General features: G+C 43.7%; 2 protein-coding genes across 3 annotated transcripts in view; one reads left to right on the forward strand and one right to left on the reverse strand.

Moving 5' to 3' along the window:
* Nucleotides 1-16,267, reverse strand: part of thap4 (THAP domain containing 4) — an 83,089-nt gene extending 66,822 nt beyond the window's left edge. Inside the window, exons 1-2 of one of the 2 annotated variants that reach the window (XM_043701724.2) lie at nucleotides 15,926-16,267; nucleotides 9,864-10,636 (exon numbers count right to left, since the gene is read on the reverse strand). In XM_043701724.2, the coding sequence (XP_043557659.2) occupies nucleotides 9,864-10,636; nucleotides 15,926-15,999 (847 nt within the window). In that variant the 5' untranslated portion in view covers nucleotides 16,000-16,267. Of the gene's footprint in view, nucleotides 1-4,952; nucleotides 4,998-9,863; nucleotides 10,637-15,925 lie in introns of those variants that run through there. The other variant, XM_043701726.2, reaches the window with a different exon arrangement.
* Nucleotides 16,268-16,401: 134 nt separating this feature from the next.
* The window catches only part of atg4b (autophagy related 4B, cysteine peptidase), an 81,636-nt gene continuing 81,063 nt past the window's right edge, over nucleotides 16,402-16,974 (forward strand). Inside the window, exon 1 of the mRNA XM_043701723.2 lies at nucleotides 16,402-16,505. Coding sequence (XP_043557658.1) covers nucleotides 16,496-16,505 — 10 coding nt within the window. The 5' untranslated portion in view covers nucleotides 16,402-16,495. The remainder of the gene's footprint in view (nucleotides 16,506-16,974) is intronic.

The raw sequence follows: 16,974 nt of genomic DNA on the forward strand, positions 1-16,974 counted from the left end.
CATAAAACGTTTAGCAACATGAATACATACAATCTAAAAGGCAGTGTTTCTCAGATAAGTCCTCTTTTCACAAGTAGTAGTAGTAACCGGGCCTCAGATAACAGTCTATTTAGTCACTCCCAACAGCAGAAAAAGAAAAGAGATTTAAAGGGCCCTTGCAGATATCACTGAACTCCAATATTTCTATTTTTAAATCAGTAAGAAAGTCACTGTTGCTTCATTAGCCAATGAGGGTCACAACCCACACTTTGGGAACTCCTGAGCTAACTCCTCCCACATTTTTGAACCTTCTTAAGACTAGGTCAGAGGCTCATGCCATGGCTCTCCACCAACAATTCAGTTCCTTTCCAGTATGTGTTTGATGCAGCATTTTTTTCCTCCTTCCTTTTCAATGCAATTTTACTCCTAACGTTAGGCCAAAATATGTAGGAGCAGATATTGGCCATTCAGCCCATTGAGTCTGCATTGCCATTCAATGAAATCATGGTAGACAAGCAGGAGGCTAGAAGAACACAGCAAGCCAGGCAGCATCAGAGGTGGGGAAGCTAACATTTCAGGACTGCATATCGGGGGGGGGGGGGGGGGGTCATTGTGAGGTAGGGATAGGTGAACACAAGTCGAGGGTATTACCTGATTGGTATGAATACAGTTGGTCAATCGGGGAATGAAAGGGAGGGAGAGGGACTGGGAAAAAAAAAGAGTCAGGGGATGGAAAGGGAGGTTATTTGAAATTGGAGAAGTCAACGTTGAGCCCTCTGGGCTGTAGCCTGCCAAGGCTGAAGAGGAGGTCTTGTTCCTCCAATTTGCAGTCTGATTTACTGTGGCAATGGAGGAGGTCAAGAATGGGCATGTCGGAAAGGGAGTGGGAAGGGGAATTAAAATGGTGACTGGGAGATCCAGTCAGCATCTGAGGGCCTGGCTGAGATGCTTGGCAAAATATGCCCCACGTTCACGTTTGGTCTCCCTGATGTAGAAAACACCACATCGGGAACACCGGATACAGTAAACTAGGTTGGAGGAGAGGTAAGAGAACCTCTGTCTCACCTGGAAGGACAGTTTGGAGCCCTGAATGGAGGTGAGGGGAGTAGTGTGCCAGCAGGTTTTGCATCTTTTACAGTTGCAGGGGGAAGGTACCTGGTAGTCCAGGGGGGTTGATGGGGAAAGTGGTGTGAATCAAGGATTGGCAAAGGGAATGGTCCTTGTGGAAGGCAGACAGGCGTTGGGAGGGGGAAGATGTTCTTGGTGGTGGGGTCGAATTGGAGTTGGCATTAGTGTTTAAGGATGATACGTTGGATGCGGTGACTGGTGGGGTGGTAGGTGAGGACAAGGGGGACCCTGTCTTTATTGCGTTGGGGGAAGGTGGGGATTTACTGCAGTGGAGCAGGTAATGGAGGTGGTGTGCTGGAGGGCTGTCTGGATGACGGGGAGGTGGGGGAAGCATGTTGTTCAAAATAGGGGGATATCTGGGATGCTTGGGAGTGAAATGTCTCCCTGCCTGAACAGATGCAGCGGAGGAATTGGGAGAACTGGATGGAGTTCTTGCAGGATACTGGGTGGAAGGAGATGTAGTCCAAGCGGTTATGACAGTGGGTTTATAGTAAACGTATGTCTGGAGACTGTGGGTTTATAGTAAACGTTGCCAGAGATGGAAACAGAGAGATCAAGAAAGGGGAGGGAGGTGTTTGAGACAGACCAAATAAATTTGAGAGTGTGGTGGAAGTTGTGGGCGAAGGCGAAGTTCATCCTAAGTGCAGGATGCTGCACTGATCGATATAATGGCAGAAGAGTTGGGGCACAGAAATCCTCTAAAGAAGAGAGTTTCTCTCTCCAGCCAAACTGCAGAATTATTCTGGAATAACCAAGAACAATTCATGGATTTTTGAGGTAGCATAAAAACAAATGGGATACTGATTGCAAAAGCACAAATGGTGATTGTTCAAACTCACCCCAAATCGTAGCTTGTCAGCCTAAAGATAAAGATAAACAGCTCCAACGGCTCCTTGATTTCTACTGAGAATTGCTACCCTGAGAAAAAATCCACTTCAAATTTGCTGCTGATCTGACAAAACAGGAGGATTGTATAGAACTAAAGGAATACTCTACCAACTCCTAACTTTATGAACACAAATTTCTTACAAGGAAGTCACAAGCTACCCCTCTGTTCATATTTGCAGTTAAACACAAATTGCTTTTGATATCCCTCACACTTTAAAGTGTACTGATTTAGTTCAGAAGATACTCAATATCATACTGAATATCAACTGCCCTTTCAGGAACAATACTATTAATCGTGTAACCAACATTTTAAAAAACTGAAATGAAAAGAACATTTTTTTTTCTACTTATTCATGGGATGAGGGCATCACTGGTCTTTATTTTCCATCTCTAACTGCCCGTAAACAGAGTTGCTTGCTGGGCCATTTCGGAGTGTAGATAAACTTCAATCGCATTGTTGTGGGTTTGAAGACATGTGTTGGACAATTCAAGTAAAGACAGTAGATTTTCTTCTGTCAAGGACATTAGTAAATCCAATGGGTTTTCATAACAATTGGCAATGGTTTCAAGATCACTGTTACTGAGGCTAGCTTTTTAAAAATAAAACTGCAGATTATACAAATTGAATTTGAATTCCACGAGCTGCCATGGTGGGATTTGAACCTGCATACCCATCGTATTAACCTGGGCCTTTGGATTACAAGCCCAGTGACACCACCACTGTGCACTACATCCCTATCATAATAAGTCAGAGACAAACTGCTCAGACAACTAGCACTACCATCTTTCCTAATAAAAAGTTAGAAATGCCTAGTTATGAATTGACATATTAATACCAGACCTTGGTTGAACTTAATTGACTATTACCACCCTGGGTACATTTTGCCCTCTCCTGGGTTTTTCCTTTCCACATATTACCTCAGCTGCGATTCCACAAGTACCCTTGACCTTAGGAGGGTTTTCCACAAATACCCTCAAAAAAAAAATCCTGAACATATCCCCACTCCCATTCACTTCATCAGCCAGGCCCCATGTAGGGTTGAGCTAGGGAATAGATATCAGACACCATCACCCATGATCATCTGCTGCTTCCCATCTGCCATCCCAACCTGTGTATGTCTGCTGCCCATCTGCCTTTCTAGACCAATGTTTACCCACTGCTCCACTCAACTGAAGGCCTGTGACCATGATTTGGATGAGAATATAGGGGGCATGGTTAGTAAGTTTGTGGATGACACCAAAATTGGTGAAAACGAAAATAACTGCAGATGCTGGAAACCAGAAACCAAAACAGAAATTGCTGGCAGAGTTCAGCAGGTCTGGCAACATTTGTGGAAAGAAACCAGACTTAACGTTTCAGGTCCAGTGGCTCTTGTGAGGACCCTTCAGATCTGAAGAAGGATCACTGGATGCGAAATGTTAACTCTGATTAGTCTCCACAGATGTTGCCAGACCTGCTGAGCTTTCCAACAATCTTTGTTTTTGTACCAAAATTGGTGGCATAGTGTACAGTGAAGATGATTATCTAAGATTACATAGAGCTCCTGATCAATTGGTCAGTGGGCTGAGTGGCAGATGGAGTTTAATTTGGATAAATGTGAGGTATTGTATTTAAGTAATACAATAAGGACAGGACTTAGACAATCAATGGTCGGGCCCTGGGAACTGTTGTAGAACAGAGAGATCGAGGGGTTCAGGTAAATAATACTTTGAAATTTGCATCAGGCAGATAGGATGGTTAAGTAGGCATTTAGTGCAAATGTTGCTTGTTCAATCTCACCCCAAATCATGCCTTCATTACTCAGACCTTCGAGTATACGAGTTGGAATGTCATGTTGAAGTTGTACAGGACATTGGTGAGGCCACTTTGGAGGAGAGGTCGTCCTCCTATACTGCCATAGCTGCATTTCAGCAAAACCTCGCTGAAGAGACAATCGCTTAACATAAATAATAGAGCTGATGGGAAAAGTGGTGTTGGGGCAGACCATCAAAAAACATCACCCACGATCACTCAAAAATCACCCAAGTTTAACACAAAGTATAGTACAGCCTGAAGAAGCTTCAAATCATATTTATTAATAAAGCAAAAATAAATTTAACACAGTACATTTAAAACCTAACAAAGGTGCTCTCTGTACAGTACCTCTCACAGAAAGCTGATTTGTTGGCAGCTGACACTGGTACATGCACCAGATGGCACAAAGATCAATGCTGAACATCATGTATGCACAGAGCGCAGACATTGGTGCACGTTCAGAACAGCACAAGAACCAGCACCAACATCTTGCAAGCAGTGCATGTGCAGAACAGCAAAAGCATTGATGCATGACACATGTGCAGAACAAAGCACATGAACTGACCCCCACTGGAATTGCACTTCAGAGATGTTATAGCCAAATTGCGCTGCTGAAACAGGTGTTATCCCAGAACTACCCGAACTGTGCTTAGTCATGGCTGCCTGGAGAGAGTGTACAAAGATTTACCATGATGTTGACAGGAATAGAGCATGTGAGATATAAAAACAGACTGAAAGGCTGGGACTTCTTTTTCCACTGGAACATGGGCGCTTGAGGGGTGACCTTATAGAGGTTTACAAAATCATGGGGGGTATAAATAAAGTGAACAACAGGGGTCTTTTCCCTAAGGTGGGAGAGTTCAAAACTAGGGTGCACAGTTTTCAGGTGAGGGGAGGAAGATTTTAAAAAGAAAAAGGACCGAGGAGTAAGCTTTTGTTTCACCAAGAAAGTGGTTCGTGTGTGGAATGAACTGCCAGTGGAAGTGGTGGGTGCGGGTGCACCATTTAAAAGACGTTTCGATAAGTACATGAATAGGAAAGATTTGGAGGGACATGGACCAGGGGCGGGCAGATGGGAACTAATTTAATTTGGGAACATGGTCGGCGTGGACTGGTTAGACCGGAGGGTTTCCTTCCATACTGTGTGACCCTGTGTGTTTACCTGCAGCAGCCGCACCGCCCGCCATGACTAACCGCCTCCACCAAGGTTCCGTCTACCCGGGCCCACGCCCACGCCACGCCACGCCCCGCGACCCATCATTGACCCGCCCCGGCTCTGGCCACACCCACTGACATCACCTTGACCCCTTCCGTCCCCACCCCCTGACCTGTCGCGGACCCGCCCTCAAGTGTATCAAAGAGGGTTTCTCCTTCGTGCTGCTCTGCTTGCTCCACGGCGGCTTGATCAATGAGCAAACCAGTGAGGATAGTCGCACCACCCTATTTCATAGAATCCCCGAGTCCCAGGAGGGGGCCATTCGGCCCATCCGAGTGTTCACCAACCCTCTGAAGACTATCCCCGTACCTCTGCATTTACCATGGCTAATGCACCTAGCCTGCACGTCATTAAGACACTGCAGACAGTTTAGCATGGCCAATCCACCTCACCGGCACACATTTCGTACTGTGGGAAACCGGAACACCCGGAGAGAAAGCAGTCACCCAACCCTGGAACTGAACTCAGGTCCCCGGCGCTGTCAGGTAGCAGTGCCAACCACTGAGCCACCCTCCTACCTTTCCTGCGCTATTGCAAGGTCCACCAGGATGTTGAAACAATGGAAGGAAGTAGCTTAAAAATGTGTTGCTGGAAAAGTGCAGCAGGTCAGCCAGCATCAAAGGAAGAGGTGAATCGACTTTTTGGGCATAAGCCCTTCTTCAGCTTATGCCCGAAACGTCGATTCTCCTTCTCCTTTGATGCTGCCTGACCTGTTGCGCTTTTCCAGCAACACATTTTTAAGCTCCGATCTTCAGCATCTGCAGTCCTCACTTTCCCCCAATGGAAGAAGTAATCAACTTGGCTCTTTCACATCAATGGGGAGGGAGGATGAAGAAGGGCTCATGCCCGAAATGTCGATTCTCCTGCTCCTTGGATGCTGCCTGACCTGCTGTGCTTTTCCAGCAACACATTTTCAGCTCTTTCACATCAATATCTAACAACTTGTTTCATGTATTGCTTCTCTTTATCTAAGTTATCCACAAATATAACTCCCTCATCCACCTCAAGACTCCGTCTCAACAATCAACACCCTCCACACCAATCAAAGACACGATATAAAATGCAAATTATTAGTTATGTACCACACTGCAAATGCAAAGCTGGATTTACATGACAGACTAACTGTAGCTTCTGGACTGTTGTCTCTATCGTGATTTGACTCTCACTGAATTTTTTATAATCTGTTATTCAGTATTAAACCATGTGTGTATTTCTACACAGCCATTATATTCTGATCAGTCAGGTAGCTGATACAATCACTATGCCACATTCCCAGTATACCTGTAGGTTCAATGCTGAGACATGCAATGTACAGTCTTTCTACATGGGCGAAATAGCCACATTCCATGCTGCAGACTTTCTGGTTTGTATATGACTATATTCCAAATGCTCAAGTGCAGACCAAACATCCAAAAGGCAACTCACTCTGTAGTCATGCAATTGATTAAAGGTGCAGCAGCTAAAATTGCATCTTGCTCTGCCACATGGAGGAAAGTGGGAGGAAACCCTTTTGAGCATCTTTTCCAATACACAAGTAACTGAAGTCAAGTCTGAAGATCAGCAATGATATAGTTCAAGGCTGAAACAGACAGATTTTTACATCAACTAGGAGAAAGTGATGACTGCAGATGCTGGAGATCAGAGCTTAAAAATGTGTTGCTGGAAAAGTGCAGCAGGTCAGGCAGCATCAAAGGAGAAGGAGAATCAACGTTTCAGGCATAATCCCTTCTTCAGGAATGAGGAGGGTGTGCCAAACAGGCTAAGATAAAAGGTAGGGAGGAGGGACTTGGGGGAGGGGCGTTGGGAATGCGATAGGTGGAATGAGGTTAAGGTGAGGGTGATAGGCCGGAGAGGGGGTGGGGGCCGAGAGATCGGGAAGAAGATTGCAGGTCAAGAAGGCGGTGCTGAGTCTGAGGGTTGGGACTGAGAAAAGGTGGGGGGGGAGGGGAAATGAGGAAGCTGGAGAAATCCGCATTCATCCCTTGTGGTTGGAGGGTTCCTAGGCGGAAGATGAGTCGCTCTTCCTCCAGGCGTCGTGTTGTCATGGTCTGGCGATGGAGGAGGCCAAGGACCTGCATGTCCTTGGCGGAGTGGGAGGGGGAGTTAAAGTGTTCAGCCACGGGACGGTTGGTTTGGTTGGTGCGGGTGTAAGGGAATTAAAAGTTCATTGGGAAAAAGGCAGGAAAGTGGAGTTGAATGTCATCAAATCAGCCATGATCTCATTAAATGGCTTGCAGACATGATGATCTAAATGGCCTACTTCTACTCCTACATCTTATGATTTAGCGGTGTCTAATGCTTCCAGAGCCAGCAAGGTTTCTGTGCAGGTTAAAATTTAATACATGCACAGCTCGAGCCCTGAGCTCCTTACTATCAGCATGGTCAATAACACACTTCAATATGTCAGAGTAATTTGCCAGCCATTCTCTGACCATAATATGGACACAAAGCAAAGTCACTGAATGGGAATCCTACTGGTTGAAACAATCTGACATTCGGGAGCAGCATCTCTTTGTAAACCAATGATGGTAGACACTGAACTTAGCAACAACACATTACTTCATACCCTTATTTCAATGCAATATCCCAAGAGGCTTCATGGAAGTGTTTACAAATAAAACCTGCCTCAAAAAAAATGACAGCTGACTAAAAACCCTATCGGAGCTGAAAATGTGTTGCTGGAAAAGCGCAGGTCAGGCAGCATCCTGAAGAAGGGCTCATGCCCGAAACTTCGATTCTCCTGCTTCTTGGATGCTGCCTGACCTGCTGCGCTTTTCCAGCAACACATTTTCAGCTCTGATCTCCAGCATCTGTAGTCCTCACTTTCTCCTAAAAACCCTATCACTCTGACTAAGTTTTAACAAGCAGCTTAAAGGAGAAACAAAGTATACAGAGAAAAGGATTTAAGGTGACAGATTCAGAGCATAGGTCCTATACAACAGCCAATAATGGAGTGAAGGAAATAAGGGATGTATAAAAGTCCAGAATAAGGGCTGTGATTGTGTCTAGGATTTATAAATTTGGAGATGGCCACAGAGTCAGGGAAGAATAAACCTCTGCAGTATTTGAGTACAAGCAGAGAAAACCTTAAAATCAAGTTGTTACCAAACCAGGAGCTAATGTAGATAAGTAATCATAGGAGCTTTACGTAAATGGGACACTGCCTAAACAAGAACACTAAGTATGAGTATGCAATCCCATACCCAACCTGAGAATTAGAGCTTCTAGCAGCTCCTGTGCCAAGACTCAAGAGTTTTCTCATCAGTTGAAGAACAGCAATTTGACAGGAGCACAACGGGCAGAGCCATAGGCAGATATTGTAACTTGCTATCTCAGTCCAAAAGCACATGACAGGAATAGCTATACTGATAAATTAATCCAGATCCACACCCGACGGGATCTGGACAAAGAGTTGAGTTGACTGTTCCTCCAGACAGGCCAGCATTGTTCACAGCCACCTCTATTTTCTTTTGACTGACATGAATCCATCAACCAAATGGGATGAAGGAGCTTTTACTGTGCCAAACTTACTTTTTCTTAAAATGATGAAAGAAAAATCGTTTGTATAAATTTACAATCAATCACACACTTGAAACCAAGACAGAACAAAAAGCCCTCTCAAAGCCAGACTAAAGCTGACATTGACCAGAACAAAATAAAACAAAGAAATTGCTTATTTCTAAATATAGGCCTTACCACATCAACAGGGCATCCCAAAACAATTTACAACTAATTACTTTTGAACAGCAGGCACATTTAACCAAACATTTCAAGCATTGATATGCACAAACACTCCTTGTATTTTCTAATTCCTATTTTCATCACTCCCTTGAACCTTGTGATGCTCAAGTGACACACTGGGTGGCAATTACCAGAAATCCACATTGTTAGTTCATTCATTCATTCAACATAATTGTAAGAGCATGGGTCTTAGCTCAAGAGAATCCTTCAGTGAAACATCCTTGTTGAAAAAGAACCACTATTTTTTTCAGATGTGCCTGGAACTGAGACACTAGCCCTGTCCTTTATAATGCCACACATTGAGACTGATTAGGATTGGATAGTACAATGGGTTAGTGATTAGCACAGTTGCCTCTCAGCACCAGGGACCCGAGTTTGTTTCCACCCTTGGGTGACTGTCTGTGTACAGTTTGCACATTCTCCCCATAGTGCAAAGGTGTGCAGCTTAGCTTAATTGACCATGTTAAATTGCCCTTAATATTCAGGGATATGCAGACTTTCTAGGTTAGCCTGGGGAAACGGAGGATTATTGGGGCTCAGATGTTCTTCAGAGGATTGGTGTGGACCTGATGGACCAAATGGCTTGCTTCCACACTGTAGGGGATCCATGATAATCCCCTATTATTGCTTTTCAAGCTGATGTGTTTAGTCACTCTTCTGACCACTTTTACATGAAACTTTAAGCTAGGGTAGATAGTTAATGAGCATGAGCGTAGCTAATTCAGATGCTGATATAAAACATAAGGGGATATTTTCATAATGTATGAATCTAGACAGTGAATGTGGGGACTTGACTGGGAAATTGATGACCTGTTGGTTACTGGGTGCACAGGGTCCAGTCCCACTATTGTGGCCAATGTGTATGAGAGTGAATGCGGATACACAAACCCAGAGCTGTAAGCAAATTATAGTCTACTGTAAATATATGGGGCAAACTGTTGTGATAATACGTTCACTATATATCAAATCTAATTATAATTGAAACTACATCAGGAAATTCTTATCTTGGGAGCAAATAGTTTGTTGAAAGTGAACATTTAAGTCTTGAAAGTACAAACTCATGGGTTTGCATGGACACTCAAAGCAAACATTGATAAAGTGAAGTCTTTCACTCACCATTGTCCTGAGGCAAAAAGCACCTTACGAGAGAAGAATTCGTTTCTTGAAGTTTATGGATCAACTCCTCCAGCCGCTTCACTCGCTTCACAACTCGGCTGCTTTGCTGTCTCAGCAGCTTGAGTTTGGTGTTCTTCTTCGTGACTTGATCCTTGAAGAAGGTGCTGTGTCGTGGAGACAAGCAGTATGAATGCAGGGAATTGATTAGTTTACATGCGCCAGAGGCAGTTGGGGTGGCATCATCAGGAAAGGGAACAATGCTGTCAATCAGCAGTCTTTCACTGGCAGGTGGCGGGCTGCTATCAGACTTCAGAGAGCATCGCTGTCCAGCAACCATACAGACAACTGGTTCATCTGTCACCGAGGAAGATTGGAGTATGGCACCGCTTTCTTCCAACCCAGAAATGGTCTCCATTTCACTGTCCACAATTACAGCATGGGGCTCTAAGTGTTCAGTTGTTTCATCACTTTGTGGTTCAGAGGCCAAGCAGCCACTCAAAATCCTTTCCTGATTGACAGGAGCCAGCTGTATTTTGGCTGCAACCTGACAGCGAGTGTGCCCTCTGTCCACTTTCCTTTGGTTTTCTGAGAAGTGGAAGATGGAAGGGACGGCATTGAACTTGAGTCGATGACACTGGTCCTCCTGACGTTTCTGAAAGCTATCCTTGGTAAAGTGAGCACTGCACAGGAAGGAAAACTTGGTTGGTTTCCAGTCAGTCCGACCAACAGCGGCAATCCATTCCGCTAAACGTTTCGCATCTTTCAAAGGGAATCTGGCATGGAAAACAGAATAACACTGAAAACAATCTGGAAACAATGCTGTCCTCTGGATATTTAAATTGTAACTTTTAGTTTTGACAAAAAAAATTGAAAAACAATTACTCTTCCAATATCTAGAACATTTTCTTTAAATAAAGCTGACAAAAATTCAGAACACAGGTGCAAACCTTAAGATTAAAGCTAGACTATGCAGCATAATATCAAGACATCACTTCACACAAAGGGTAGAAGGATCCTGAAAAAAGTCTTCTCAAAGAAAAAGAGTTGAGGCCAGGTATGTAATTGGAGGGCAGGCATCAGTATCAACTAAGAATTTCAAAACTGGGAGTAATTGTTAATTAAGTGTATAATGAATGAAGTAATGATCTAGGTTAAAAATGATCTAATAGAGTGATAGAACAGGTTCAAAGGGCTGAATGGCTTCCGACCATTGTGTGTTTACAAAAGACAAAAATGGGCAGTGCAGCAACTTGAAGTATATTCTGTAGATGTATGTGAATTGTCTAAATAGTTCAAGAAATATCTCTGCAATAGTTATACAGTTCTAGGCAAAATGGACAATGGAGTTCCATCCCAGAGACAAAAATGCCCAAGATTTAACATAAAAATGAAAAGATATCTTCTAAAGAAGCCACACAGATGTCCTGTGTTGAAATAAATGTCAGGGTCACAGTTGAGTTAAACCACATTACTGAAGCAGCAAAGAGACAATTGTACTTTGCATTGACCCCGATATAACCCCAATGTCTTTGATATTTGAAAAGCTTGAGCAGAATTTTAACTTTGACAAGGTACAAAGTTGGCAGTAAGCAGATCAAAGGACTGATTTTCCTGTGCTTTAATAGTACACCCACCAATTAATGCTTTCCACTCAGGTTGAACACTTCACCTCGTTTCTTGAGAAATAAAATTAGCTAATTACAAAAACTGCTGGCAAAACTCAGCAGGTCTGGCAGTATCTGTGGGGACGGGGAATAAGCAGACTTAAATATTTCAACTCCGGTGACTTCATCAGAACTAATAGCAGCTTGGCAAATGTGATATTAATGCTAAAGTCGAGGTTGGGGTGGTGTAAACTGATAGGTTGTCTTACTTTTTTTCAAGCATTCCTAGATAGATAGATTGAAGTAAATATTTATCAGAAACCACATTTAGAACAGGACTGTTTGTAGGCTAAGCAAATGTCTTGGAAATAAATTGTGCCATCAGTTCATGCTCAAGCCCTCCTCTATGACAAATAATATTACACTTAGCTACTAATATGAAATATCTACACAAAGGCCAAAATCCCATCACCAAGTTCCCCTTTATTTACATGTGCACTGTACTTGGACTCTGACCAGCCATCTCAGAGCCAGTCTCGAGAATGAGGAGATTCTCTGAATCTCTTGTTTAGATCTGTCAGCTTCCCTGATTGCACAGGTTAACAACCCCAGTAAGGATCTCAGTCAACAAGATCCACCTGGCCCTCATTCCAAACAATACAAAATGAATTTGCTCAAACTCAACATTATTTCATTCTTTCATGGGATTTGTATATTGTTGGTTGGGTAATATTTATTGTCAGCCCCTTGCGGGACTCTTGCTGAACTAGTGAAGTCTATTTACTGCAGTTAGACCCAAAGCACTACCAGGGACTGAGTGCCAGGACTTTGAACTAGCAACACAGAACTAATGGTGATCCATTTCCAAGTCAGAATGGTGACTAGCTTGGAGGGGTACTTGAATGGTGGTGTTCCCAAGCATCTGCAGTGCTCATCTGGCAGTGGTTGGGTAGATTCAGTCTAAGACGTTGTGGTGAATTTCTGCAGAGCATCTTATGGATAGGACACACTGCTGCTCATGAGCGTTCATAGTGGAAGGTCTCAAATTGCACCACACCTAAAAACAATCAAGTAGCCGATTTGTCCTGGATGGTGTGAAGTTTTTTGAGTGTTGTTGGAGCTGCACTCATCCAGGGTAACTATTTCATCACACTCCTCAACTGTGCCTAGTACATGGTGGACAGACTTTGGGGAGTCAGGAGGTGAGTTACTTGCTGCAGGATTCCTAGCTTCTGATCTGCTTTTGCAGTCCCTGTATTTATATGGCTAGTTCCAGTTCAGTTTTTGGTCAATAGCTACTTTAGAATGTTGATAATGGGTGATTTAGTGATGGTAATGCCTTTGATATCCTGCTTTAATTCTTGACAGTGGGGAGCTTTAATTATTCATGCATGGATAGAAAGTTTCAATAAACTAAAGTTAATACTTGCGCCTACATAGCACCTCCTCACAAAAAACTGAAAACATGTCACATAAAAAATAAACTGTTTACTTTTAACTAGGACTATGTTGTGATGAGATACAAATGAATGGAAATTTGAATGTCACTCATCCACAAAAATATACTTCTGGCTCACAGATTGAAAAATAAAACTAAATGACAACTCAAATCACAACCTTTTTAAAAAAAAAAAATTGTACTACAAATGCACATTAACAAGCTCAGTTCAAATACAGTCCGGCCAAAGCTTCAGGCAGACTGTGTGGGTTAAGGAGCCTTTATACTGGGTTCAAATCTAAGTCTGACAAGCAGCTGTCACTGCATACTGGCAGTGTGATAGTTTCTGATTGGCATTAAGGCAGCAGTGAATGTGCCTTTAATTCACAAATTGGTAATCTCACACAAAGACACTGTGACTGTAATGAAAGTTATAAATGTCACACAGTGAAGGATGAGTTCTGCTTAGAGGCTGATGTTAGAGTAATACTTTTGGAGACAGATCTGAAAAAGATTGATCCAATTTATGTCATGCAAAAAATAATTATTTAATTGCTGTAATTAATATCACCACATTGTTTTATACTCCACTGATCTCTCATTACTTCCAAGGCCTCTGTGGTTAAAATAAGCTATGGGAGACATAAATTGTTATGATTTGATTAATAACAACCCAAAGGTAGGTTTGACTAAATGTATTTTAATGGCTTCCCGAGTTCATGCAACACTTCTTTGTCTGTACATAAACTATAATGTCTAATTACTATAAGTTGCTGTACCTTTGACTTGAAGCAATTTATCATAAAAGCTGTGTGGTGTTAAGCTGGTATTTCCCCAGGATCCTGGAGAATTAAATCTACAGCACTATGCTATGAGTAATGTACCAACAATACCTTAATTTCTTTCTCTCTCTGCCATGAGCTGATGATGGGAGACATGATGAGCATTCAAAATGGTTTATACCAGTGTAAGGAGAGGAAGAGAGGAATTGGATAGGGCTCAAGGTTTCCTGTCAAGCTTGAAGATGCAGCAACAAAATTGTGTAGAGCATTGTGACATAATCATGGGCAGATTAATTTGTGACTTTATTGTGGGTAAATCATGAAAGATTGTGTCCCTGTTGTGGATACAAGGAGGCAGTGACGTAGTAGTGTTTCCACTGGTCCAGTAAACCAGAGTCTGAGGGCATGGGTTCAAATCTCAAAGTCCAAAGAGAGCATGATTGAGTCTATTATATTGGTTAAGGTGCCTGACCACACCTCATAATGAGATGGTGTATAGTATTACTAATATTTACAGCAGAGCTTACCAAATGTTTTTCCATGACCCATCTTGAGACTTGAAAATTGTTGTGACTCTGCGGTGGGTAATGGAGTTATGAAGAGACTCTTGAGGACAGGAGGAGTGAAGATGATTATCGTTTGCTTGGGGGGGGGGGGGGGGGGGCATGGAAGTCAGCAATTGCGGTCTTGAAATTTATAAAACAAAATCTTATCTGTTGACCACGCATTTTGTTTAGATTAGATTCCCTACAGAATGGAAACAGGCCCTTCGGACCAAGCAGTCCACACCGACCATCCTAAGAGGAACTCACCGAGACCCATTCCCTTACCCAATATTTATCCCCGACTAGTGCGCCTTACACTATGACCAATTCACCTGACCTGCACATCTTTGGATTGTGGGAGGAAATGCATGCAGACACGGAAGTTTGCACAGTCACCTGAGGCTGGAATCTAACCCAGATTCTTGAGAGGCACTGAGAGGCAGCAATGCTAACCACTGAGCCACCATGTCACCCAGAGGATCCTAACCTTTACCTTAAAATCAAGGTTTTCCAAAGTGTAAGACATCTGGATATTATATGCGTTAAAGATTGAGAGTTACTGCATTTCTGTTACACTTGGCTGGATCTTCAAGAACTGTTTTTGGCATCCAGGTCTGAGCTGTGTGCAACTTTGGAGAAAAGAATCAGTGATATTAAATTGTTTTTAATTGCCATTTACTTTGACCATTTATCTTTACCGGACATAGAAATATTCAAAATTGTGAGCAGTTTATTTGGCTGACAGCCAAGGATAATCCAACTGAGTCTTTTGCTTTCCACTGTCACAGGAAAGCAATGTATCATGCGTTGGCTCACCAATACCTGAAGTATGAAGGACAAGTTGTGTGATGAAACCTCCAGGAATACAAACCATCCCAGTTGGCAAACCGAGTTACAAGGGAAATCAAAGTGACACAGCCTCATTATCTGTGCAGTTTCAGTGGGTTGCCATTTGATATTGAGGAATGAAGTTTCTCTCCCATCTTTGGTATCTGCTGTATATATCACTCCTCACCTTTCCAATTCTTCTCTTCTCCAATCTCTATTTAGCATTATTCACAATGGCATCCTAGTTCTGAGAGCCTATTGCATAATGGTTGCAGGTGCGATGCTAAATAAAAAGTGATCAAACACAGATTTATTTAAAAACCCAAAGAACTGCAGGTGCTGGAAATCAGAAACAAAAACAGTAATTTATGGTAAAACTTCAGTTCTGAAGAAGGGACAAGGGACCTGAAACTTTAATATTGGTTTCTCTCCACAGATGCTGCCAGCTGTGATCAGTTTTCCCAGGAATACCTGTTTTTGTTACAAGACTTATAAAGCTGTATGCAATAACATTTGCAGATCAAACATCCAGATACAGTAAGCTTCTGACCAGAGTGAGCATCCCCAGACCCCCAAGCCTTGCCACTACTAACTATCCTGAGATCCTTTGAGCACTTTTTGCCAAAGATGTGCATTCACAACAAAAAAGTGGCAGCTTCACATTTGTGCATACAGAAACCTATGGGGATTTCTCAGCATTCAACTTGATTTAAAGAAACACAAGTAACATAACTCTAAGCCTGTTGAACTCTTAAAAAGTAGAATGGGCTTTAGAAATAACATTTGAAAAACTTAATAACAAAACAACAATTTAACATGGGGAGCACCTCTTGCAGTGAAATAGGTGGAGCACACAAAAACCCACCTGTGGAATGATATAGATTTGGCTACTTTGCCCTGCCTGTTGGTGCAGGAATGAGCTGAACAAGATATCACCATTTTCCAGACATCAAACCCTTGTCCTAATTAAGAGACAGTAGCAGGAGTCCAGGAATCCGTACAAAAAGATGGCACCGCCCTCTCTCTCTCTCTCTTAATTGTTCAATGCTGCCGTTCGGACTTGACGTACAACAACACGGCTCTCGTAGCCGCTGCTCCAATGAGCACAGGACTTGTGCAAATCCGCAGTTTACCGCGCCCCAAGTCTAAGTCTGTAGATAAGGATGGTTACAAGCGTTTTTCTGGTGATTCGGCGTATCGATCGCTGATCATTTCGATGCAGCTGGAAAAGGAACATTATTTTCCGTATAGCAAGATGGCGCTGTCTGACGGGGACGGCCGGGATTTAAGCTACCGCGCAATCGCTACTACGCATGACCACGCCTACCCGAGGGGCGGTGCGTTGCTCGCAGCGCTGTGAGCCGATTGGTCGGTGGCGGCTGTCGATCAGCGGTGCGGGGTGGATGCCAAGCTCCGTGATAGTGGATGGTGCACAATGGATGCAGGTAGGCCTGGGCCTTTCACAATGGGGGCACTCCTCAGTAGGTCAGCCTGGGCATTGGGTTTCCCTGCCAGACCGCTTCGCAGCCCTCCCAGATAGATCCGCGAGAGCTGGGCCTGGCTCCTATTTCCCCCCCTACCCCCAGTCTGCTGGGTGCTGTCTTTTCCCATCCTCCCTCTGTCTGGACCACCTTCCCTTCAGCCCTGCTCTCCTCCCCAGTCCACTCCCCTCACCTTAGCCCCTCCGCCCTTTATTCGCTTCAGCCTCTCCACATGCCCACCTTGACTTCAACCCCCACACTGTCACCCCCCCCACACTGTCACCCCCCCCACACTGTCACCCCCCCCCCACACTGTCACCCCCCCCCACACTGTCACCCCCCCCCACACTGTCACCCCCCCCCCACACTGTCACCCCCCCCCACACTGTCACCCCCCCCCACACTGTCACCCCCCCCCACACTGTCACCCCCC

Source organism: Chiloscyllium plagiosum, unplaced genomic scaffold (genome assembly GCF_037043375.1).
Source record: "Chiloscyllium plagiosum isolate Xiang-an unplaced genomic scaffold, Cpla_swu_hap1 HiC_scaffold_13, whole genome shotgun sequence".
Taxonomy (NCBI): domain Eukaryota; kingdom Metazoa; phylum Chordata; class Chondrichthyes; order Orectolobiformes; family Hemiscylliidae; genus Chiloscyllium; species Chiloscyllium plagiosum.